The following is a 27,740-nucleotide window of genomic DNA, read 5'->3' on the forward strand; positions in this document are numbered from 1 at the left end:
TTTATGTGACCAATATGGGGCAGCAACTAAGAACTGCTTTCATTACGAATGAATCCTTCAATTACTTATTGATTAAACAAATATTTGTTCAATCTAAAAACGGACATGTCTACAGTCATTCTAGACTTTACTTAGGCACAGACAGTGGTGCTTTAATACGAACTGGGACAGGTGCTACATATTAGTGATATCAACTTAAAGAGGCCAAACAAAGGGAGGCTTAAGAAAACAAAGGTCTACTGCAGAAAAAAGTAAGGGAATCAAAGTCATTACACTTTATCCTCCAGGGATCATGAAGTCATATTTATCTTAATCTCTGGAATAATTAACTGACACTGCAATCTCTAGGGCAATGCCACGAGCAAGGCTAAAAATAAATGTCAACAAAAAAAATGAGAATCCCCATCACACGATGCACACAAACAATTAGGAGTTCCTCAAAGTGTGTTTTGTTGACTGCATTAAAGAATTGCAGATATATCTGTTCCCGATGATGCGAGAAACAACCCAAAGCAGCTAGAGAATGTGAAACATTGTTTATTTAGAAATTATGTCATTTCTTAGTTTGTCCACCTAATTCCTTAATAAAGGTATCAGCATTGGCCTCAAAAGATCCAGTATCTGTTAAGCTATGCCTAAAATGTATAGCCTGGAAATCCAGACCCTGATATCTTGAACGATAGAGGGTCTGGCCACGATCAATAGTAATTTCCAACTCAAGGGGCGGCTCCTACTCGTGCATTTCAAATACCACTGCACGCAGTTGGATAGCACTACATCCAATCAGAGCGATGCACAAGGTGACGTATGCCCCTTTCGTTTAGCGAACAGCTGTTAAACTGTTAAATTAAACGTTTGCCGTTGTCGGTCGGCAAAACAGAACATTCCACTTACTTGCTAATGAAAGATTTGAGTGCCGTCTTCCAAATCGTTAAGGGTCGAGGCCAAAGCAGTCTCAAACTCACACAACATATCCGCAGCCATCTTTGATGTTTACTATCACGGCTTCGACGTCGCATGCACGTCACTGTCGTCATCCGGTTACGTCCTCCCCAGAGTACCATATAAAGGGCTCTGGCGCGCCCATATTAGATAGAACCAATTGAAACCATAGCCAGATTTCTGGTTTTCTTGATAAAGCTTCAACGGAGCGTGTCCAGACCAACATTTTAATTGTTGCCGATTTTCTACTTCATCAACTAATTACTTGGATCATTGTAGTGTAGCTGCATCTCAACAATCATGTTTCGCAAAATATAGTCCAATCTTGTCCAACCGTTTGCCTAATAAAAGACACAAAGTCCAAAAAAAGGTACTCCCTTTGCAGAGGGTGGCAGTGTGAAGAAATGTGGTGACCTGCTCGTTCATGGGAGACATTGTTTTCACGCAGTGAGAGGCCTAAAGGTGAATTTAACATTGATCTGTAACAGAAAGTGGAGTCACACAACGTTCTTAAAACTAAACTGCCGGAGCATGTGTTCTTAGAAAGCACACCTACATGAAAACTGGTCTGACTATCTGCTTCTTGTTGAATATGAAAACATTACAAAATGCTCACATACTTTTGGCATTCCTATAAACAGCTCTCACCTTCCCTCCTCCACAGAAAGCGTCGACACACAACGTCCAAAACACTGACTTGAGCTGCCCGTTTCAACTGCCTGTTCAAATATGCATAGCAATGAGTCTGATACGAAGCCTTTGGATTTATAGGTTTGTATAAAAGAAGCACCATTTTAACAATGTGGTCTATGCTGTGACTACACCCAGGCAATTTAGTGTGAATCACTCTTCCTCAATTGTTTTTTTTTTAACAAAAGGCTTACACTCGCAAAGGGCAGGTCAAAGTACAATCGAAATATAAATAAAATCTATCCCTAATGTTTCTGTGAACCAAACCTTAATTCCACAAGATAGTGATAGAAAGTTTAATTAAGACAAAAAAAGGGAAAGAAAGAGTGCAACAATGGTGATATTTGTTTCTCCTCTCTGCCAGAGCTGCATCACTGTAGCAGGACCTGCTGGGGTTGAACACAAACGTTTCACAGAAATATTTAGTAGAAATGAAGTTCCCCTCAGACAATCAGATGACTTCAAATACACAACAGTAGATTCAATTTACTGGGTAATGGAATGTTGTGTTCCACTTCACTCTTTTTTTTTTTTTTTACAAGCTCTACAAATAACGTATGTACGATAGAAGGGTGTGAGGAGCTGCAAATACATCCCTGTGGCATCTGCTATTACTGATGCACATTTGATATATAGGTATGATTTAAACAATGTAGGGAGGGGTCAGGAAGAGACCCTGCTCACCCATGTGTACACAAATTATTTAAAAAGGTGTGTATTAACAAAAAAGTCATATCTTATCGTAAATTGTCTTCTTATCCGTCCTATAACCTTTATGGCTAGACAAGATAAAGCAATCAGTGCATCTGCTTCTTGCAGCTTATGTGCCTCTGCTGAGTAAAAGCACATTTCTCCGTAATGCTTTTAGGACAGAAAACAAATAAAAGGAAACATTTCAGGTATGGCGGGCAGACCCCTGCATTCTTCTTTCTCAATCGTTCTTATCGTTATATGAAGATTAATCATTAACTCACACAAACCCCACTCTGGCAGCTTGAACGTTATACGTCCACTGCTTATGCAGGCCATATATGATCTCTTCCGCTGAACATAAAGTGAATGATAAGGAGGAGATAAGAGTGTTTCTACTAGTTAAAATAACAGGAACACATGACGATACAAAGCAGTTACAATTATAAATGAATACCTTGTTAAAGCGGACCTATGATACTTTTTGACTTTTATGACCTATAAACGTTGTTATGATGATTTATAGTCATGTTTAACCATACTAGATTATCAAATAATGACGTACATGCATTTCGACGTATAAACATCGTAACATGTAACATCGTGACGTCGCATGTAACTTGGTGTCGTCACTACGGCTGCAACTAACGATTATTTTGATAATCGATTAATCTGTCGATTATTTTCTCGATTTATCGATTATTAATCGATTAGTGTTTTGGTCCGTAAAATGTCAGAAAAAGGTGAAAAATGTTGATCAATTTTCCAAAGCCCATGTTGACGTCCTCAAATGTATTGTTATGTCCAAAACACACATATATTTCAGTTTACTGTCATAATAGGATTAAAGAAAGCAGAAAATATTCACATTTGAGAAGCTGAAAAAAAAGAATTGACATTTTTTATTAAAAAATTACTCGAAACGATAAATCGATCATCAAAATAGTTGGCGATTATTTTAATAATCGATTAATAATCGATTCGTCGATTAATCGTTGCAGCTCTAGTCGTCACCACGCGGATGTTTCCATGTATGGTAATGCTGCCACTTTCCTACTCGCGTCTGCCTCGCGCCCTTATAGGTCCATGCTCGCACCTCCCGCCACTGAAAGTGTTCCGGAAGGAAGGTAACCAATCACAACGAAGTTGGGTTTTCAGGAAGGGAGGGGAGGGGGCGGAAATGTCAAAAGCAAAGTGTTTACAGGGCATGCTGGATCGCCAAAATAAGAGAAAGAGCTTCCCGAAAATCTACATAGTTTTTTGTGATGTGATTCGTGTCAGGTTGCTCTATAGCAGTGTAAAACAAGAAATTAAGACCAGAAAAGTAGTATAATAGGTCCTCTTTAAGTAATAATCATACTGTTTGTTTCCAGAGTGTTTTAACTCAACTTTTGGCAAATGTTGTAGGGTCTGCATTACACTAGATACATGTAACCAAGAACATCTTCCTTGGTACTGTACTTGAGGTTGAATCAGTGATTCTAGAGAGCACTTTCAATAATTCAAAATCAGTCAATATTTCCTCACGGTCCGCTACCTGTCTTTACTGTGTGCGCACTGAAGGGATACACTTTCCAGCATTATGAGGAGTAATTACGCATGAGAAGAGCTAGCTAACTCAACTGGGAATTAACAAAGTACTCTATTGCCTCATTTCCACCGAGCAGAGGGAGTCGGAGCGGCTCAGAGCGGGACAGCTCGCTTTTAAAAATCTAGATGGTGTTTCCATCGCCGACCCTACCCTTACTGGCAGGGCAGGGTTTAGGCTGGTATCCACAGCCAGAATATGGGTCAAAGTATCGGGCTGTGGAACAACTGTGGTCAAGCCAGCGCTCTCTCATTTTTGCTTGGTCAAACCAGCTGCTTCTATATTTATTCCCCCCGTTTTCTGAGCGTATTACGCCAGTAAATGCACAGAGACGGCGGCTTGCACCGAGCCGTATATAGACAATGAGCTAACAGCGCTGGCTGCGGCAGCTATGTGACATCGTAGCAGTGGGACACAGTGTAGCCCACTGATTCATTTACTGAAGAGTCAAAACACCACACTGTGTGAGTGCTGCGCCGAAATTTGCCGACAAAACACAAGTCTCTCTTCATTCTTGCCGAGTTGACTACACACAGCGCGCGGTTTAATGCTGAAATTATTATTTCAACCAATTAACAGACAGCCGTGTGTAGCTCCATCTTTTCGGCACCCTTTCAGAAGGCCGGTACCCCAACGGAGGAGTACCGAAAATGGGAGCAGCTCAGAGCGGTATAACTCGCTTATTTTGTGACCCTACCCAACTTTAGGCAAATGAAAAGCCAAAATAACCGGACCGATCCGCTCCGACCCGCTCTGCTCGGTGGAAACGAGGCATATGCTAGAGGTAGCCTAAATATCAGTGTTAGCTAGCTAGCTAACGAAAAACTAACCCCCGTTAGTAATCCGCTTACCTTTCTAATAGAAAACAAGCCAACTTCGCTTCACTCTTCTTCATCATCCCCATTCTTTCCCTCAGTGTTGGTGAGCTGGTGAACGCTTACCAGTGGTGTAATCATACGCAGGTATACGCAGTATACCCACTAAGAAAGCTCCAGCATTTCCGTATGCCCACTTAAAAATGCAAAATGACACGCAACAATTTCGATAGTGACAGAGCTCAACTGTCATACTTTCATTCATAAATTCCACCTGTGCGCTGTGTCCCTGTGTAGTCGCAACGGACTTATAATAGATATGCAGGACCAGGCATTACCCCACGGCCCGTTTCATTGCGGACTGTTGGGTAAAAGAAAGGGCGATGTCCAACCCGAAAATACTGGCAGCGCAACGCAACATTCAGCTCAGTAGTCCCCTCGGGTGACGCGCACGGTGCTGTCGGAGCACACCAAAAGCACGCAGGGACTTTATTTTCTCCCAATGAGGAAAAAGTAATATTCTCAGTTTGCATAACCGGTTTGAAATTCATATTAACTTTTGCGAGCACTTCAAGATCGGATCATCAGTGCAGTTTTCATAGGTGGCGATTGATTCACCCCGTCAACTCATGCATGAGTAACATGAAAGAAAACCAGAGCCGGCCCGAGGCATAAGCGAACTAAGCGGTTGCTTAGGCCCCCCCCCAAAAAAAAAATTTAGTTTGTGTGTTTGATATTAACATTAATAATGTAATGTATCATACAAATTTGGAATACAATGTGTTGGTCTAGATAGTTAATAGCCTAATAATTGAATCAGTTCACCTGGGAGGTATTCCGAGGTTAACTTATCACGTCACGTTCACGTCCATGCACAGTGTCTATTGAGTTTATTTAAAAAAAAAAAAAAAAAAAAGATAGCTGGACAACAGAGTTCTACTGCTTCGTTCCTCTCACTGCATTTACATGCATTCACTATATTACAAAGAAGTATGTCCCATAAAAGAAAAAGAGCACCAAGCCCATCCCAGAGGACCCTGCATAATATCTTATTTTAAATTAATATTTTTATGGAAAATCCAAGTGTCTTTCTTCAATAGCTTCTAATTCATCTGACACAGTGTCTCCAAATTATTTGTTCACACAATTCTTCAGATTAAGCCTCTTAATTTTCCTCTCAAAGTGCACCAGATTCATGCATTTCACTTAAAAAAGGTAAAAAAAAATCTCCCGGGAGCCCCCGGGCCCCCTAGAAGGGCTGGGATCTAGAACAGACTTACTGATTTTTGTGTTTTTCTATTGTAAAGTCACCAGAAAGCGGCAAACAATATATTTTAATATAAAAAAATCTGGGGGAGACCCCCATACCCTCCAATTTCCTTTGGGAATAGAAATCCTAAACTCGTTGTTTCTGTGCAGGCTAAGGGGCACTTTACACGGCCACGCAAAACGGTGCATACGCAGAAAAATTTCTGCGGTTGCACTATATCATTTACAGGAAAACAGCAAACGCAAACGCAAACGCAGGCATGAACCGCAGATTTTTGAGATCACCTCCGAGGGAGGATTTTTTGGAAAACTTAACGGTTTTGGTTTCCTGTAAACACCGAAACCATTTCCCCTGATAACGCTGACGTCACGGCTCCACCCTCACACATGCGCATTGCGTTTGGATATAAATAGGCATGCGCCGTCTTTGTAGGTCCACGTGCGCCAGTTGGAAAACAACAACAACAATGGCGGATCACCGAGCTGTATTCATTGTGCTCATGGACGTTGTGCTGTTGCTGATGCATTTGTTATCGTGCCACCAATCGCTCCTACAAGCAAATAGGGAAAGAGTTGTGCTCTGCCTGTTTTTCTAGCTAAATAAACGTGTGTCACTTCTATATGCCAGGGACACGGCTCTACATTAAAAAAACACTATCAGCGTGCAGCGGTTAAGTTAGGCTACTGTTCAACAAAAGGAGCATTAAGGCTATGGCTTCACAGTAAAAGCATTTCACTGGCTAAACATTCATAGCATTTCGCTGGACACACGTGAGTTGACTTTTATTTTGAAGTACGCCTAACAGGAAAATATCCGCTCACGAAGCCCCTTCACTATCAGCAAGTCTGCTGTTTTTCCGAGTTCAATGCGGTGAAATAAGAGGACAGAAAGCTTGTCTTTTACAATATTTGTAACCCCATGCTTACACCAACCGCTTTATGAACGTTAGTGGCATTAATTTTCGGTTACAGTAAGGTTTTATGCATCAAATTGTACCGGAAGAGCTATCTACTAGGCTGTGTCACCGCTGACTATTGGCTTGGCATGGCTGCTACTTCAGCGATTTCGGCCCGTTTCCTCTGAAAACTTTGTGTACGGGTGAAGATGTCAGATAAATTGTGTCTGAACGGGGTTTTTTTTTTTAAACCAAAAACGGGAAAACTCACGTTTTCACCGTGTAAAGTGCCCCTAAGGTGTGAAATGTTTTTGCCTTTGCTGCACATAATGCAGAAACAACACAATTGTAAACTAACCACGGTGTAAGCCATATGTTTAATGTACAAATGCTATGCTGCATATTCAAGAAGAGGCTAGGAGGGAATCATCACAGTATACCCACTACAAAAAACTAGACTACACCACTGAAGCTTACCACACATTCACTCGCATTTTGAATGCGCTTTGACCCCTTTGCGTTTAGCTTCACTATGCTTTTCGAAGCTGGATCAGTCATTATCTTTGTTTTCCTTTTACTTTCCTTCAGGTGTGACTTCGCTTTGGACAGATGTGGCATCCGACGTAGGCCTATTCGGCATTCCAATGCTGTAATAGTTTGAGGGGTAAACGGTAAACACCAACCCCCCCACCCCACACCCACTGCCCAAATGTTGACGCCCAGAAACATCCCGCGAAACAAAGCAAAGCAAAATACAGACCGAGGGAAGGGACACTGCAGATAAACAGACCACCACTCATTCTAGTGGGGCATAAGTCATCGTTGAGACACTATTATTTTTTTATGACTTTGTTATTTTAGAAAATCCTAAAACCCTTCACTTGAGTACAAGTATACATCATTTAAAGTATTTATAGTAAGAATATGTTTGAAGTTTTTTTCTGTTGTCTCCACCCCTACAAATGTCCCAGTGAGTACAATTATACATTATTTAAAGTATTTATAGTAAGAATATGTTTGAAGTTTTTTTCTGTTGTCTCCACCCCTACAAAGGTCCCAGTGATAGGCCTAATCATAGTGACAAAAAAGCTGGTGGGGCCTCCGTAACAGACATAGACCTAGCCTACTTAATTCCCAAAAAATTTCAGGTTTGCCATTGCAAACTTATATCTGTGTAGGTAACCAGATCTCTATTTCTCTGTGGCTGTAACAATAAGAACACCAACTGATAAATACCAAGCACACTTGAAAGAAAGAAGCTTGAAGCTGGTGATGGAGAACACCGGGAACTGACCTGAAGCACTCCTGAGATGTTTGGGATAGGTTAGCCCCAAATTATTTTGGTTGTAGGGGAAATGAGGAGGTAGAGGCATAGTGCGCATGCCCAGCTGTCGACCCGCCTTGTCGTCAAACAGTGTCCGCTCGGCTCACGGAAAGCGCGACCGAGTGAAATGAACTCGCGTGATTAACAGAAGTAATTAGACACTCAATGACAGCGTCGTTCTGGGGACAACGTTTCGCTTTAACTTGGCTTTACCAGTTTCCCACACTGGTTCAGACTGGCAGTTACAGGACCAGACGGTGTTTCTGGGTCGGTGCAATTGTGAACCTACTCTCGCGGATGTGGAGTCACACACGTGTAGCAGCTCACTCATTTAGTTGCGTGCGACCATAGACTATGGCAACAATATCACAAGCACGCTAACACAAAATGTAGCCACGTGTGGTGAAACGCAACATTTACAGTGACTCTTGTCAAAGCTATGTGAACACAAGTCAGCAGACTGCTTGGCTGTGAGCTGCAGCAGCTGATTTAAACACACGGACACATGTCTATTTTACGCTATAAACACTTACCAGGCCCTTCCTCCTTGAAATGCAGCTCGCGCGGACTCTCACCACAAAGAAGTGCGCGTGGAAAGTGGCTAAACAAGATAGAAACCCCGTGGTGTGGGGAAAAGACACAAGGGCAGCGTGTTCTTTTTTTGTCGACAAAATCTACTTACCAACGAAATAGGACACCGCAATGGGGGAAATGTGCCGTCGGTCTCCGCCTCCACGCCTCTATCTCTGAATGTATTTTCCCAGAACCGTTCCCCGTGGGTTTGCGTCGAAAATGTCACAGATTCCAGCAGTGGCTGTTGTCCCTCGGCAATGGTTGCCCCCTCCAGTCGGCCAATTCATGCGACCATGTTGCCCTGAATGTCGCCTGCTGCTCTCATCCGGGCGTTTAGAATTTGAGCCGTCGTCTGAAAAGCACTAAGGATGACAGCAATGTGATGAAGGAGGGGAGGGGGTAGCGCGAAACAGGGAAAGAGCGAGAGGAGTAGGCTAGTGGTCACTCTGTTGAGGGCATAGTGACACCTAATTAGTGGGGAGATAGGGATATTTATTTTACATTAACGTGATTGGAGATATTGCTAAATGGACAAATTGGTTGAAAAATAATTTGAATCACGTAGCCTACATTGTGTTTAGACCGGATGTAGCCTACCTTAACTGATTGTATTCTCAGTTCTTACCCGATATGTTCTACAACAGCTGGAATATGTAAGCCTAGGCCTATAGTGTCCAAACATTCATTTGGCATCACGAGCAATGGGATTAATGCGAATTAATTTTTCTTTTACATCCTATAGAATAAAATAACCAAATGAATTAAATTTTTTCTTGAGCAAACATGACACAACCGAAACACACAGTACAGTAACCGAGTGTACGTTCAGTTCTAGTTGAGCGTCAACACATTGTCCTGTGTCCCTGCACACAGTCTGCTTTGATGTTGGATTATTCTAATGGTTATGACGGAGAGGACCTGTGCCGAGCAGAGGAATGATCCAGTCTGTCCGTCGTTTTGGGCGAGGGGGGCGGCGGGAGGATCTGTTATTGTCCAGAATTCCCCCTCATATAGACTACACGCCCAACAGTAAAATGTGGGGTTGCGTGTGAACGTCGTGATCACTGGGTCGATGGTAATGTTTAATCCTTCAAAATGTTGCCGTCTATTATGGCCGTGGCCACGTGCGCAAATCATAGATGTGTGTGTTACGTAACTCACCCAGCCAGTCAACAACAGTGGGTGGAAGAGAGAAAGGAGGGGTCGTTTGGAAGGTAATTGAACCAGCTCCAACTGTGTGATTGTGAATGCACAGAGAACACAGACATGTTTAGTCTCATTAAAGTGTATGGAATCATTTAAAAATAGTCTAATCCACAGTTACCTCAAAATTTCCTCTTTCCAAGTTAAATTCCATTCATATGGCTTTAAACGTTGATATAAACCAGTTTGAAACCTCTCATAATGTACAGATAATATAAGAGCACTTGTTTATGTAATATAATAAATAACTTCTCTTTCAAATAGTAGCCTATAAATGCTGTGTCTTGTTGAGACATGACTGCTCCATTCAAACAGTGGTGGGGTGGAACAACTGACTCTTGCGGCCTAATAGCCTAGTGACTTTCACCCACGCCTAGCTGGCTCGATCCTATTATTCCACGTTGGACCTAATGGCAAATGTTCATAGCCTACAGAAGGCCACAGTCTTAACATATTACAAGACAGCACCAAACAGAATTAGTCCAACTCTCTCCTCAAACAGCTTTTTTTTCTGTCAACACACTCCTGTGAAATCTTGTAAGGGTCTGAGATCAGATTTAAAATAGTGATCTCTTTTAATGTTCACTCCAGTTAGGATAAACTAGCTGGTTATACGTTCAAATGTTATTGTTGGGTTTTGACACATTGACGTTGACTGCATGTCATTTTGTCATGTAAAAGCCCCACTGTACTGCATTCCAACTAATCCTCTAGGAATGGCCAACACCCACAAGCAGCAAAACAAAGTCTGAGGGCTAAATTAGTTTTGGCACTGACAAAAAAGGGTCTCAACAATGATTTGTCAAAGTTGTGTTTTCAGGTACAGGCATGTTCAACATGTTTATAGTACAGATGAACTATCACCTTATATGCTGGTATTGCATTGGAGCAGGGCTAGATTTCAAGTTATATAGAATGAGACACTGCTAATAGCATCATGCCAGGGCTCGTGGGAGACAGAGAGAGAGATTCAAATCACCATGTACACACACCAAAAATATCCAACTTGTTTTCTTGGTCTTGTATGTATGTTTTTTTTAGAAGGGACAGCTCACATTAATAAACATCAGCACCAACTTTTTAACATGTAAATATGCCAGATTCATGCAGGCTAATTTTCACCTGTAGTCCCTGGCAGGTTGATAGCTTAAAAGAAAACATTAAAAAACGTATGTAAAGGGTTCAGTAACCTCAGCCGTCAATCTTGGACCATTATGAGTGAATAAGGGGCTTTGTTTAATCAATGACAGGTTGGATCAAATTCTGGATTAAGAAGGCAGGAAAACATCTAGAAAAATGCAGCTTGTATAGGATATCTTTTAACTTTGGGTTAGACTCTTTCTGACAGGTGGAGGTTGTAGATCATTTCAATGATTGACCATTCTTTGTGGGTCTCATCTATGATTTTCTTAAACCAATGATAGGTTTTTTGAATGAAATCCAACAACATTTTAGCTGTGGACAAGCACATACATACTGTATTGTCCCACTGAGCCCTGGGAACATTGATACACTCCTGTTTCCGTCACTCAGGTGCAACAACCGCTGATCATACGTTTTTAAGTGGAACTTGTAAACCACTTAAGGGTCAGTATATGGTGCCTCAAATGAATTTTCTGCTCTGTAACGGTCACACCACAAATATCACAGCTTCATCACAGTTACAGGAAATGGATCTTCTTTGTTCTTGCTTTCCTGGAGTCTTCTCTACCACATTGAGTTCCAGATGGCAACTGTACTTATTAATGTACAGTCTTAGTTGGGTAATAAACAACAAATACTCTGTTGTTGTAATAAACAGCCATTTCAGGTAATGTTAAAATATTGTTAATATGTGTTGATAGGAGACAAATGTAAACTATAATTATTTTTCATGTGTTAACTTTCTCAAGTGGAATGCGGCATCATCTTAAACATAATTATAGTTCTATTTTGAAATAAAAGAACATTTCTTGTGTTGCTTAATCCCTTAGTATTGATTGGCCAACAGGCCATGAGTGTAAAAGCCATTGATTAAGTGCAGCTTATCTTTTGTCACACAGTATAATGCGTACATTCTTTATTGGTCTCATGTTCAGGCAAGCCTGGTGGGAGCGGTGTTTACCCCATTTTCTGACTCCACTCCCACAACTTAAACAAACCTTTACTCTGAATGTTTCATATGTACTGGGTAATCTTTAGGGCTTAGGAAATCAACAGTTTGCTGTCATGCTGCAGTGATTTAAAAAGCTAAAACCAAAGAATTATCTGATACACGAACGTACACAAATGTTTTGACGGTGAAGGTGTTTTTTGTTGTGTTTTGTATTGTTCCGAACTTACTTCAGCAGTTGTTTATGATGCATTTATGTTATCTTCCTTTAAACATTTCCCTTACCATAATCAATAATCAATTTCTACATACAAGGAATTGTCCTTGGTATAGGCTATTATGGCATAAAATACATATAAATAAGAAAGTAGGTAAAAATAACTTTTATTTTATTTAACTTTATGGAAACCCATATGTTCGTACCTAAATACATAACCGACGCTATTGTGAGTTAGCAGTTACCACTGTTATTGTGTACTTTATAATGGTGAGTGACTGTAGACATATCTGGTTGATGCTACTTTGCGAACACGCTACTGTCAGAAGCAAAACTAAATTAAAACAACACTTACAAGTTATCAACATATTACACAGGTCAACATGAGCATTCACGTGGAGTCATGTTTCTGGACACCTGATGAATGTTAAATGTTCCACTATCCCCTTATTTAAATTGTTCTAAATTAAATACAAGTCCAATAGATGTATAGTCATACAGAATAGATGTAAAAAATAAATTACAATTGTTGTGTTCACATGTGAAGAACAACATCTTATTTCACATGCTTGGCTCATGATAATCATACCTATTTAGACCCAGTGTTACATAAACTAATTTGGGCTATAAGGTCAACATCCAGTCAGTCACCATTCATACATGTGATTTGTAGCCTACATTGTATTCTGAGTGGACACTTGATGATCATTCAGTTGTTTCTGAGATTTGGAGCATTTTAAATGGACCTGCCACAATTTAGTTCATGCACCAAATATTTGCTGCCATCTTGTGGTAGAACAGGGCATACTTACTCTGACACTTATTGCATTTGCATTGGCAGGGTATCACTTCATCTTCTGTAATATATATATGGATAAACTTTAATTTCGCTTTTAAATCTGCTGCCATGAAATAAGATATCAAATAAGAAAGAATTCATATAATAAAATATATATAAAAACGATTGCATACAAATCCTTTTTAACAGATGTGATGACCATGACAAAATGTATCGTCAAGGTTTTAAATATAGATGTAAATAGTTTATTTGTACTCAAGGAACACGGTTTATCTTAATTATTCAATCAGTACACAATATATGACAATATGACAATTTGTTGTGGTTTTCCTATGTCTTGTTTGTCACTCAGTGAATGAACTTTAGTGATGTTGTTAGGCTGGTTTTGTGACCTTGGGACAAAGCTAGCTGTACTCTTGTGTTTATGATAAGCTAATCTTACCACCTGTTGATGGTGGATTCCTATTTACAATGTACACATGAGATGTATGTGATATGGTTCCTCTCATGAGAGAGCAACATTTACATTAACATTTTGTTGTTGTTGCATAGGCTACTGACACTCTGACAAAGTCTTAGCTGTGTCCTTTACATTTATGGTAGCCTACACCATCCAGAAAATCGTTGTCCAAGATGACATCTGCCTTTATTTCCTCTCCAGACCTAAAAGTAGATCCAAGCAGCTTTGAACAAGCCACATTAACTGAACAGATTGACTGCAGGTTTAAGTTAAAAGGAAAAATTAGGAAGGCATGCATGGTTAAACCGTTTAACCATGCATGCCTTTCTAATTTTTCCTTTTCACTTGATTAATTTAATTATATCCCATCACTGGTTATATGTGGCTCATGATTGCTGGGCCTATTGCAGCTCTTTAAATTCATGAATGTATTCTTATTTCATTGAAGAAGCCTAATATATAATAGCAGCTTGTTCCCTCTTCCTCTTAGGCAATGAATAGGCATGTTCAGCATGTGCAGTATGCAGAGCACAGCGCAATCATTCATCAGCTATATATTGTCATGTCTCTATACAATTCCCCCCTCCCTCTCGTGCACGCACACACGCACGACGCACTCTACGGCACACACACAAACATGGCGGCCTCTATTTCACCGCTACGCTCCTCCTTCAGGATTTGTAGCCCGTTAGCGTTACTCCATCACTGCTGCCGGGCCAAACTGCGGACGCACAGAAAATGCGAGAGTCAAAAGAGACATCTACACCAGTCGGCGGAGAGGTAAATGGCACAACGTTTAAAACACCGCTGTTATTTTATTTGCTCGCCCTTAAATCTACGGTCTTACTTTGCGGAGGGATGAGCTTCAGCACCGGTGAAGGCGTGTGTACCGTCACGTGCCAGATGATGGTGATTGACAGCAGGTTTCACCGTTCACGACGGAGAGGGGCCGGTTTAGAGAACAGACCTTTAGCTGAGAGAGGTTAATTAAAGGTGTGATTAAACAGACGTGTACATTTTACACAACTCGTCGCAGTGTTATCGGTTGAAGCGTATCGGTGCGGTGACCACACTTCGTCCCTAGAGCGCAGTTCGCTGCTGAGATGATAGTGGACGGTTGCTACAGTTAAGTCTTTAATATGATCCAGATCCACCGGTGCTACAAATGCCCCCACACCTCAGTAAGGTCGCCCTCTGAACAAACAGCTCTCAAGAGTCATTCAGCCTACCGCCACAATAATAATTAAAATAAAATAAATATTCAAATAAACTGCACACGAAACAGAACAATGTTATTTTTTACGTTATTTGTTTTCTTTTGTTACTTGGTTACAGATAGTTACGTCCTTTACAGCTCGAACGACAATGGTTGCTGTTATTTTTCTTCAAAAAGTGCCGAGAAACGGGGAACCAAACAGCTTTGGTGCTTTTTTTGTGTTAGTTTTTAATACTCAATTGCACATGCCTTTACTAAAAAAAAAATAGGCTACAACTTTTCACCTGACATTTCCACCTGATGTAGGCTACCTAATGCAGGAAATGTAATGTCAATGGATCATGCTGGTGATATGATGTCAATTCATCCTGAAAAGGACACGAATGTCTGTATAAAAAATGCATGGGATGTAGGCCTAAATTAAAGCTGGGGTATATGATTTCTGATTGGTCAAAGTTAACATGAGCTGTACACTTTGACCAATCAGAGCAAGGCTCAGATTCTCTGTTCTTATTGGCTGTTGGGACTGTCCATTCAATTTGGCACGACTTTGTTGTTGTAGAGCGTGTCAGGGAGGGACCAAAGAGAACAAGTGGAGCGGTTGAGGTATTTGGATTCGAATCTCTATCCCAACTGCCATTTTCTCCCCAAATCAATCCTCCACCCCAGCTTTAAAGGTGCAGTGTGTAATATGACATCATCAAGAAAGTTCTACAAAGTTCTAGAATGCAACACTCCCTGGGTAACCCCAACCCTTTCGAATAATAACAGAAGCTACAGTGGCCTTCAAGGACAAGAACAATTCTACATTTTAAACAATGCACCTGATGACATTCCAACTATGACACTTTCAAGATGGCGGCACAAGGCCTTGGTCCAAAATATGCAAGAGTACCTATTTGCAGACCCATGGGGGAAACCATTGAAAACGGAGCTCCACCGGAAATAGGATGGGGCCACGCCCCGAACTAATTTCATTGGTCAGAATTGTACGACCCAAACTCAGTTCATTCGTTCATTGGTCAAAAGCGTTGTCCCTCCCCCAACGTCATTTCATTGGTGGAAAACCATGAACTCTAAATTTCATTGGTTTAGAAGACGATTTGTAAATTTGACAGCTATAAGTGCCGGTACATTTGACAGCTTCATTCAATGATTGTACTGTAAAGTACAAGTATCAGAATGGCTTTCTGTCCTCAGCCAGGAAAAGACACACACTCAGACCATGACTCAGACAAGCAGCTTTTGGAAGTCAGGATAATTATATATTTGTTACACAGATATGCCTAATTGTTTGTTAGACAGATAGGCCTACTAGAAATAGACCTAATTGTGATAGTTTTTGCACTTTTTAAAATGAGTTATTTATTTTAATGTGGTGTCATCTTCTACCTCAACATCTACTTTTTACCACCGTCCTGGCCACTTGGGACCCTTAACAAACTGACGTATTTTACTGTGTACTAGCACCATAACCGGTGGAAACTGTGTATTATTATTCACCGCTAGGTGAACTCCGGCAGTAAAACAAAAAGAAGAAAACAAATTCAGAGTAGGTTATAATTCTGACCAATGAAATGAGTTCGGGGCGTGGCTTCCGGTGGAGCTCCACTTTCCCCATGGGTCTGCAAATAGGTGCCTCTCAAAATATGCAGAAATATGGACATATATGAGACCCTTTCTAAGGGAAAAAATAATAATTCAAAAAAAATGTTTCAGCTATTATGCACTAAATTAAATGTACTTATGGATATTATAATTACTTTCTACAAAATCTGCTAGGAAATAAAACCCAAAATTCTACACACTGTAGGTTTAATGCAAACGTTGAGGATATAGTACAGAGAGGTGGAGTTGTTATCTTCTGTTTTAAACCCAACCATATGCAATCCACTATCCCAGGTGACAGAGAAAACCAGTAAAGTTTCACCTTTGAGAAGCTGGAACTAGATAATTTTAGGTCTTATTTCAGCATCATTTGGGTCATGTGTTCAATATACTTTGGTTTTGATTTCTGTCTTGCAGCCCGTGATGTGGTGTGTGCTGTATAAGTGCATCCATTCATGTATTTACGATATGACCCCTCCAGGCCTGCCGCTGTGGTGATTTCGGGGACAGAGTTGGCTCGTCAGCTCCACAGAGAAATCCAGCGTGATGTGGAAGAGCTCGTGGCTCAGGGCAACATGAGACCCCACCTTGGAGTGGTCTTAGTGGGGGACGACCCAGCCAGTCGCACCTATGTTAAGAACAAGACTCGGGCTGCCAATATTCTGGGTCAGATATGAGCATTGCATGTATTCCTGTATGCATAACTCGTATCATGCGGATCAACAAAGACAACATAGATCTATCTTAATGCATTTCATATGTTCAGGCATGCATGGAAATGTTGATACACATGGATAAACACAATATTCATGTTGTGTAATTTCACACAACTGCAATTTGAACATGGAGTTTGTGTGTGTGTGTGTGTGTGTGTGTGTGTGTGTGTGTGTGTGTGTGTGTGTGCGCGCGCGCTCCAGGTATTTCCAGTGACACGGTGGTACGGCCCAGCTCAGTCTCACAGGAGGAGCTGCTGGAGCTGATCGACAAGATGAACCGTGACTGGAGGGTCAGTGGCCTCTTGGTGCAGCTGCCACTTCCTGGTAAACAAAGGCACTACAGCTGCAAATGACATCTCCTCACTGACGTCAAACATAAATAAACTAGCTGATCTGTGTATATATATCTTTTATATAGCTCTTCCCTAAAATGCAAATAATCTTTGTAGAAACTATATGAAAATTGGACTAAGGTGGCCTTTAGTTAAATAATTAAATTTCTTACCTAAACTTAAAGGTGCAGTCAGTGATTCAGGAGGATGCTTGTTGTTAAATTACTTTTTGTCAAAATCAGTGAATATCTTCTCATGATCCGCTGCCTGTCCGTACTGTGTGTGCGCTGAAAAAAACTCCAGTGTTAATCCACAGCCAAGGCTCGTAAATGGGCATGTCGATAGCTACGATGGTTTACATAACCTTTGTTCACATACCAGATATATCGCTGACTGCACCATTATTATTTTGTAAACCTGACTGGCAATATTCAAAATATCCTCATACATAATTTATTTCCACTGTATGATGGTGGTCAGTAATCAGCATTCGTGTTCCAAGTCTGTTCGTTTGTCTTACTCCCTCCCCTCTTTAGAGCACATCAATGAGCGAGCAGTATGTAATGCCATCGCTCCAGAGAAGGATGTGGATGGCTTCCATATTGTGAATATCGGTAAGCTGTGTCTGGACCAGAGATCCATGGTGCCTGCCACACCTGCCGCCGTTTGGGAGATCATCAAAAGAGCAGGTAAACCACCAAAATATCATGGGCTCCGTCTTTGAATACTGGTGTTGTTCCCTGGTTTTCATGGTGTGAACTCAGGAGGCAAAGAGAGGAGCATTGACCTGCCTCTGTCTTTTAAAATAAAATGTCTGGCCCACTAGATGGCACCTAACGATAACTCTCCCACCTTCACTTCAACTCAATCCAACGTGTAAATGCACCGGATCACTCAGTCATCTTCTCGACAAAGTAATGATGTAAATATTTTGGCCAAATGTAGAGAAATAGTTCAATATAGTGCCGCAACTCTTTTTCACAAACTACTCTCATAGAAACGACCCAACATTCACTTGCGTAACATGATGAGTTACAAAATGAGGTGAATTTGATGATTTTTAATAACATGATATACAGTACAACAATAATATAAAATACAAATAAAAGTATATCGGAAGAAAAGTAGTCAGTTGCAGAACAGATATTTTCACACTGTAATTTCACCAGGGATTTAATGCAAAATCTACATTCCGACTATACTTCTAGATGCCATTCAAGAATTGAGGAATGTAAAAAAAGAAATAAAAAAAGAAAGACAGACAGACAGACAGACAGAAAATTGTCTGTCAGTGTTAGTAACTCTGTTGTTGCTTTACTTGTTAAATCAGGTAGAAGGCGCTGTTGTTCATGTCCAAGCAAAGCTAAACCTTCTAAATCAAAATCCGCTGTCGAGTGAAAAAGGTTTTATATTTTCTTTGTACTTTCCAGAAAGCCAGCATAGGGAGTCAGTAGTATGGGAAGGATCCCTGACAATGTTGGAAGTTTTTGTTGGATGCAATGTTAAAGATAATCATGATGGTAGTAATGATGAGTGCTCTTCATGAACGAGCCAGAGATCCTACAATCTGTTAGCTATCAGATGATTTTTGCCATTCCCATACCACTGATGCTGTTGTCCATTTGGACGGTGAAGGGTTTCCTCCCTGTCTCACTCTTTTTGGGCAGGGAGAAATAGTTGTATTGTTGACCTTCAAGTTGAGATGGTTTGGGATGTTTGCTACAGACAAGCAAATTCTGCAGCATCATTTACTTCAGATGTTCTGGAGGGACCCAGTAGTATGATTCGACTTTTATCAGGTCCCACTTAGAATCAAGTTAAGATAGAGCAAGGAGAAGGACTAAATACTAAAAGCCATTTTTATTAAACATCGTATATGGTTCAAAAAACAAACAAAAAAACAATTAGAACCATTGATATGTTTAACTGTGATATAGTTAGCAAGTTGATCAGGGAAGTCGAGATATATTTCTGTATTCACACAAATGATGCATGCGAACATAAAGAACTGACAAAATAAGTAAATAAATACATTTAACCCACACAGTGGATTGTTTATTGCTGTTTTATACACTTTGTTTTTTATTTGAAAAAATGACTTCAGATAAAGTATGTTTCATATACTATATCAGCAAAGTGAGATATCGCTCAAATAAATAAATACCTGTCCTACCATTGTCAATAACTTGACTTTTGTGTCTGCTGACAAAAGATGTAGTAACTGGCGCGACATTGTGGTGCCAGACTGTGGTACAATTAACCTCCCTCCACATGCCTGGGTGATCAGTCAAACGGGAAATCCGGCCCCAGGCTCTAGTCTCTGTCATAGTATTTTGTGCTTATCAAACAAATTATTTTACTCTCAACTGAGTGGTTTAATAAATGAAGCATTAAATATGAATTTGTTTCTGCATTTTTCCCCCCACCCAGGTATTGAGACGGTGGGAAAGAATGTCCTGGTCGCTGGTCGCTCCAAAAATGTTGGAATGCCAATCGCAATGTTGCTGCACACTGATCGCAACCATGAACGTCCTGGGGGTAAGTGTGTTTGTGTGTGTGTGTCAGTTTATCTATCCTTATCTGTGCAGGTTAGTCTGGTTGTAGCCAAATTGCACCATCTTGGCTTTCACTGAAACTTTTCTCAGGATGCGACAATATAAACTCTTCAATGACTCCTCACCCTTTCAAATAAACAATAAATGCTTGTGCACATCCTGCTGGAAGACTTCAAAGAGCAGAAAATAAAAAACAGGGAGTGTGAAGAAAAAAGGCAGAACGGGGTGAAACTTTTGGCATTGTGCACCATTCAACCGTCACGGACAAAAATTCCTTTTAAGGGTGTAGGAAGTTGGGAGGGGATTTGGAAAGGCACTGCGTGGAATTTGCTTTTCAGATGAAGCAAGAACCTATGTTTGAGTATAGCGGTATTACAGGTAATTTCAGCACAAAGGAGTGTGTAATAACTGCCACTGTTTTACAGGATCAGTGACTGCTACTCAAAGTCTATAGCTGTCAGGGAAGTATATATGAAGTGATTCTAACTGGAATGGACAGAAGGAATACTGTAATGTAAAAGATGAATTGTTTTTAAATAATCTTATACGTATAGCTTGAATTAGTTGTTTTTTGGGATCCAACCAATGAGATATAACTTGTCAATAAGTGTGCTTTATAGAGGAGCTTAAAGGCATATTTAGGCTTTCCTGGTTAACGTATAGGATTTAAACCCATTTAATGGTGGTCTCAACCATCTTGGGTATGTAATGCCACTCAACCAAGTCTGTAACTAGCAGAAATAAAGAGGAAAAGATACAGTGGCCATTCCTTCAGACGCATCATACATTCCAAAGTGGACAAAGTAGCCAAGATGTTGATGTCAATCTTGGGAGTGAATGTGATGAAATAGTTGATTTTCTGGAGAATCGCTTTTTTGCGTTGGTGTGCGTCATTGCGGGTGGGTCTATACAGTTGAATCTGTGTCACTGCCGGTGTGGGCTTCAAAGCGGAACCATTGGTGTGGGTATTTTCACGCAAGTCAAATTTACACAAACCTACATTTTTGGAAAATGGCTCTAATAATTGGAAAGTTTTTTGTATCCTCATTTCTCTTAATTTTGAAAACATGGAAAGAAAGAATCAGATGAAATAGCAATACGAATATGATCACCTGGCTGAAAGATACATAAGGATTTAGTGGTCATAATTTATTATGTATCATAGACTAAGTGGGTAAAAGGATATTTTATTATTTTTTATTTAAAGGAACGTATAAAAAACATTTCTATTCAGTTTTTGAAAACCTTCGGCTTGTACTCTTGAAGCTTATAAGCTAGTACACACAGAGCACCCGGTGATATTTAACTATTATTTGCAAAGCCAGTTGTCATATCTTACTATAATATGAACTGGAACCCCATCAAGTGTTAAACTTGGATTCTTATCAAATCCCCACAAAAAGTTTGATTTCAATCCTTAGTTGCATTTTATTTCAGATTGTGTAGGATAATATCTGAATGATCTCAATGTGCACCAACAAAAAGCTTAAAACAAGAACACACACACACACACACACACACACACACACACACACACACACACACACACACACACACACACACAGTCCCATCAGGTATGTAGCCTGGATGTTTGATTTGCTGGTACTTGCCTTTTCTTTGCTCTGATTCTTCTCTTCTTTGAGGTCGTATCTGTGGTTTCCTGTTCCCCACCTGTGCTCCTGTCCTGACTATGCAGGATGATGTCATCACTCATTTTGGATACAATTTTAGATTACAATCTTCATGTTGCTTTTTCTGCCATGTGGTGCACTCAATAATGCAATACTGTTTCTATGTAGAGTTTCAAGAAAAGTTCAGTTCTTTGGGTTATACAATTAAACAAGATAATAATAAACAGGTCCTCATAATTATATATGTTTAGAGTGGGTGCACACAACTTATACATAACTATATATATTTATTTTCTAATCTTTTTCTTATCCACACTGCTACTGAGCGATGCATATAATGTAGACCATGTGGTGTTATGATTTCCTATGAAATTCCATACTCTGCAGGTGAATTACTAAACAAATAAAAACTGTGGCTGGTTGAAAAGGTGAAAGGATAGATAGATAGATAGATAGATAGATAGATAGATAGATAGATAGATAGATAGATAGATAGATAGATAGATAGATAGATAGATAGATAGATAGATAGATAGATAGATAGATAGATAGATAGATAGATAGATAGATAGATAGATATGCAAATAAACTTTGAGTGTTGCTGTGTGGGAGATTTGATTCTTGCATGTTTTTTTTCTCCAAAATGTTTATGAATAACATATAATATACATTATATACAACATAATGTATCTTTTTTAATCGCAGTATTAACTGTAGGCAGCCTGAGCTGATTGAAGAGAAAGCTTTGGGACTGGGCAACCTGGATGGTGGTAGTCCAGAGCTATATACTATACACATTGCTATATAGTATTTCCACTATTGGCTCCAATGTCCAGCTGGGTGAAAATAGTAGCCAGCCGAGGTCACAACTCTGCTAGGAGGGTCCGGGGGTATGCCCCCCCGGGAGATTTTTTTTTACCTTTTTAAAGTGAAATGCATGAATCTGGTAGCCTGGCATTCCCAGACCTGCCACTAGGCACTGGCAAATTAAATTTGCTGAGCGTGTTGGTCTGGACACGCTCCGTTGAAGCTTTATCAAGAAGACCAGAAATCTGGCTATGGTTTCAATTGGTTCTATCTAATATGGGCGCGCCAGAGCCCTTTATATGGTACTCTGGGGAGGACGTAACCGGATGACGACAGTGACGTGCATGCAACGTCGAAGCCGTGATAGTAAACATCAAAGATGGCTGCGGATATGTTGTGTGAGTTTGAGACTGCTTTGGCCTCGACCCTTAACGATTTGGAAGACGGCACTCTAATCTTTCATTAGCAAGTAAGTGGAATGTTCTGTTTTGCCGACCGACAACGGCAAACGTTTAATTTAACAGTTTAACAGCTGTTCGCTAAACGAAAGGGGCTTACGTCACCTTGTGTATCGCTCTGATTGGTTGTAGTGCTATCCAACTGCGTGCAGTGGCATTTGAAATGCACGAGTAGGAGCCGCCCCTTGAGTTGGAAATTACTATTGATCGTGGCCAGACCCTCTATCGTTCAAGATATCAGGGTCTGGATTTCCAGGCTATGAATCTGGTGCACTTTGAGAGGAAAATTAAGAGGCTAAATCTGAGGAATTTTGTGTGAAAAATAATTTGGAGACACTGGGTCGGATGAATTAGAAGCTATTGAAGAAAGACACATGGATTTTCCATAGAAATATAAATTTGAAATAATATAAAAATATTATGCAGGGTCCTCTGGGATGGGCTTGGTGCTCTTTTTCTTTTACGGGACATATTTTTCTGTAATATAATGAATTCATTTAAATGCAGTGAGAGGAACGAAGCAGAAGAACTCTGTTGTCCAGTTATCTTTTTTTCCACAGACGAGGCTGAAATAGGCTATAGACTATACACAGTGCATGGGCAACTGAGGGCAGCCCCATTTTCAAATATTTTTTAATAAACTCAATACTAACTGTGCATGCCATGGACTTGAACGTGACGTGATCAGTTAACCTCGGATTACCTCCCAGATGAACTGATTCAATTATTAAGCTATTAACTATCTACCAAAACATTGTATTCCTTTTATTGCATGATAATTTACATTTACATAATATGATGTTGATATCAAACACACAAACTAAAAAAATAAATTGGGGGGGGCCCCCTGGCAGTCGGGACCCTAAGCAACCGCTCATTTCGCTTATGCCTCGGGCCGGCTCTGCTGACCAGTGACCACTATAAGCGGGTGGGTAACTTGGAGGCAGGCTGTCCTGCCCACCCAATAATACAATTAGAAGCAATGCATGGTAATGGTATATTCTTTAGTATTAATTAATTGTCTGAATTTTATTTGACATTTTCTTGGACAGCGAATGAACAAGTCCGTCCAATAGTGGGTCTGGACTTCCACCTAAAAAAAAATATATATATATATATATTTATATATTTTTTTTGATTGGGTGGGCACAGCCCACATTTGGGTGGGCACGGCCCACCCTGGCCCCTGGCTACCGCCGGCCCTTGGTCTCTATATTAGGCAAGGCATTCCTCAGGCACAAATGTCATTGTGAGTCAGTTTAACTGTCAGCAGCATTCAGAGGGACAGCTGCTCCAATAGTAAGACATTGATATAACATTTTTCACTGCTTTAAAAATAAGTATTTTCTTTCCTGTCAGGTGATGCCACGGTGACCATTGCCCACAGATGTACACCAAAGGAACAGCTAAAGGAGCTAACCAGCCTGGCTGACATCATTATTGCAGCTGCGGGTAAATTCCCCTCAGACACACGCCTTCTATTATTCTATAGTCTAAGAAATAATAACCAAATTGGCATGTCTGATAATGAGAACATTCTTTATAATTGATCAGTAATATATAACCATTCACAGGGTTTCAAGACATATCAGTAAGATTTAGGACTCATTTATAAGGCAATGCAAAATAGTTAAAGCTAACAACTGAGAACTAGGAAACAGTTAATCTTTGGGATATTTGCTAAACAAAACTCTTAAACGCTTAATCAAATTAATTGCTGTTATACATTTTCAAATTGACTTGATCAATAGATAAATGAATTGCCTCAGTTCTACTTATTTTATCTTCAATTTGAACTGAGCAACAATTTCTGTAGATTTAGGTCCATTATGACTTTCCATTTTATTGTGAGTTACAAGAAAAACAAGGATGAACCACAAGGACTAAATCAAATGGACAGTCTTAGTAATAACTTTAACTTTCACCCTTGATTTTACTTTCAATTGACTGGAATTGGTGTGCAATGTCATGTATCATTCCATTAACTAACATTTTACATTACAAATAAAACAAATTAATCTTAACGGAAGTGATTATGCTTCTTATGCTGCTTCTGAGGTAGTTCTTGTCCTCAGGTGTGCATTCCTTGAACCCTTGCCAGATGCCATTTCGTTATATTGGAGCTTCCTTAGAGGGAATTAAGAGGCCTGATAATGTAACCATAATGAAATATTGTGAAAGTGCATACCAGCCCTTACTTGAAAGGATCTCGTCTCTATCAAAATAACCAACACCGACGTTTCCGAATAATTACCTTTTACCTTTTACTCTGCTCCAGCTATGGTCACGGCTTCCTAAAGAACCATGATAGGTGGCAGCTGGAATGTAAAAACAATCATTCAATGCTGGGGAGGATAATCTGTCTAAATACTCCTAACAGACTGTATAAGCCTTGGGGTGCCATATTTTACTTCATTTGTCAGAAATAGGCCATTTCCTGTTGACTAAAAGCAGTACTTTTCTCGTCATCCAGCTTTTGGGTCCGACCTTTGGAAATAAGGAACTGTATTTATACTGCGCTGTGTGATTCTGTGGACCTTATTTATCCAGAGTGCAACTATCAAAAACAGTTTTGATGTCACTTTAATTATCCTTTTTTTTGGTGTATTTATTTGGAAACCAAGCCTGTGTTGGGGATTTAATCGTTGTAGAATTACCAATTCAATTCAAACAACTTTATTCATCCCATTAGGGGCAATTGGTTATGAGCAGCAGGCTGTCCCATACACAAACCACATGTCACAAAAGGAATGTGTTATTAATAGGGCTGTCAAGCGATTCAAAAAATTAATCTAATTAATTACAGGCTCTGTGATTAATTAATCTAAATTAATCACATACTTATATGACACTTTTATGCCTGTTTATAAACAGCTGTATAGCTTACTAAAGTTTGTTTCTCTCTCGCGCGCGCACGCTCGCTCTCCGTCTCTGTCTCCTCCCCTCAGCCAGCTTTATACATGAACTAGCGCCGAATTTTCTCAAAAAAACAAGCAGACTAAATGACGACTTTCCATCTCCCACAACAGACAACGCTGCACTGCCACCATTTCGTAGCCTACTCATAGGCAAAAATATTGACACACACACACACACACGGGGCGGGTGTCCGTTTATGCGAGACAGCTAGCAAACAAAATTGGAGGAAGATTGAGAGATATGGCCTACTCACTGTTTTGAATCTAGCCTACATTGTTGCACCCACTAAATCAATAATGCACAGACACTGCGGAAAATTAAGTAAGATGTCTTCCTACCTTCATGCTTATTTGCCGAAGCATCCCATAAACCGTCCATAGAGCCCCCGAGTCGGGCCCTTTCCCCTGCTTCTCTCTTTACTTTTCTCCCTTTTACCCGTGCGTCCGGCCCGGCAAATTACAGGTGCAGCTCCGCACCACTTTTGCACCGGGTGAAAGGGCATTATAGAAGTGCGATTAATCTGCGTTAATTTTTTTAATCGTGTTAATTTTTCTGTGATTAATTCATCGAAATTAACGCGTTAATTTGACAGCCCTAGTTATTGGTAATTGCAGTCAATAGGAAATTAGACTCCAGGCATAGTTTGGGGTTAGTGTGTCACTGAGCTCCCCTAATGTCTGTGTGCTATACAGTATATGAGCATTTTTTTTACATGTAAATTTAATCTGTTGCCTAATTGTTATTTGACTCAGATTTGATCACAATGTTGAGTACTGTAGCTCTAATTGTAGTCTGAGGAGTTCATATTGACAGCTTTCTGGCAGCCGACTTCAAAGAGAATTGGTGAATAGCATAAATATACCACACTTAATTATTTCCTTCCTTGTAGACAATTAGACATGCAGCTAAGGTATCATAATTATCGCGGTGCTCCACAAAAACCTGTGATAAAAAGGAAATGACAAGCGTCATTGCAAAAGGAAAAGACAGATTACCGCAGATGGTTCTACAGGAATATTATGCACATTGTTTAGAGAGATGGAGGAAATGGGGGTTTAGTAGGGGCTGATTTTTACAGAGGGCTTCCAAGCAGATTAATCCAGCAACGATGTGTCAATGGTCTGAAGTGATAACCCCCAGGTGATGGTGTAATTGAAATAATTTCCTTGGAACTATGATCTTACCAACTTGGTTTCTGTGCCTAGGTGTTCCCGGGCTGATAACAGCAGATATGGTGAAAGAGGGCGCAGCAGTCATCGACGTGGGCATAAACCGTGTCCAGGACCCGAAAACTGGGAAACTCCGACTCATCGGTGACGTGGATTTTGAGGGTAAAAATAATAGTTCATTAGAGGGAAGGTTCTGAGAAAATGTGAATAATGCTGCAACGTTTTTACAGCAGTAGAAAAACTAGAAAAAATACTTAATTTCAAAACTTTTTGGATTACTTTTTGTACTTACACTTATAGTACAATTTGGATACGCTGCTAGATAATTCATTTGGAATACCTTGTGTTGGCCTGTTTTCGAACAATTATCACTGCCAATCCTAGCTCTGGTTCTTGGAATAACCAGAGCTAGGATTAACAATGATAACAACAATTTAACTTGACTTAAAATCTATACTTTGAATTGCTTTAGGAGTGAAGGAGAAGGCAGCTTTCATCACACCTGTTCCTGGAGGCGTGGGTCCGATGACAGTCGCCATGCTGATGAAGAACACTGTGACTGCTGCCAGAAACGCCCTGATGCATTAAACAAACACAGTATTAAACCATTTGTTTTATTGAATGATATACAGTAAAAAAAGTGTATGCATACATACATACAAACACACACACACACACACACACACACACACATCAATTCATTTATTTTAACACAAACATAGACACACTTTGCCAAACATCTCAAACTATTTTATTTAAAGAGACTACAAG

At 40.1% G+C, this 27,740-nt stretch overlaps 2 protein-coding genes across 3 annotated transcripts in view; one reads left to right on the forward strand and one right to left on the reverse strand.

Annotated features, from left to right (window-relative positions):
• Nucleotides 1-9,107, reverse strand: part of slc20a2 (solute carrier family 20 member 2) — a 52,636-nt gene extending 43,529 nt beyond the window's left edge. Inside the window, exon 1 of one of the 2 annotated variants that reach the window (XM_080046727.1) lies at nt 8,897-9,107. The gene's annotated coding sequence lies outside the window, so the exon portion shown is untranslated. Of the gene's footprint in view, nt 1-8,747; nt 8,876-8,896 lie in introns of those variants that run through there. The other variant, XM_080046728.1, reaches the window with a different exon arrangement.
• Nucleotides 9,108-14,192: 5,085 nt separating this feature from the next.
• LOC307268338 (bifunctional methylenetetrahydrofolate dehydrogenase/cyclohydrolase 2, mitochondrial-like) lies at nt 14,193-27,557 on the forward strand (the record flags this gene model as incomplete). Its single annotated transcript, XM_080050924.1, has 8 exons — nt 14,193-14,338; nt 16,864-17,048; nt 17,300-17,422; nt 17,967-18,119; nt 19,861-19,968; nt 24,241-24,333; nt 27,006-27,131; nt 27,442-27,557. The coding sequence occupies exons 1-8, from the start codon at nt 14,196-14,198 to the stop codon at nt 27,555-27,557; spliced, it is 1,047 nt and encodes a 348-aa protein (XP_079907050.1). The 5' UTR covers nt 14,193-14,195.
• Between the last annotated feature and the right edge of the window lie 183 nt (nt 27,558-27,740).

The sequence above is a fragment of the Ammodytes marinus genome (genome assembly GCF_949987685.1).
Source record: "Ammodytes marinus genome assembly, chromosome: 2".
In the NCBI taxonomy this organism is placed as follows: domain Eukaryota; kingdom Metazoa; phylum Chordata; class Actinopteri; order Uranoscopiformes; family Ammodytidae; genus Ammodytes; species Ammodytes marinus.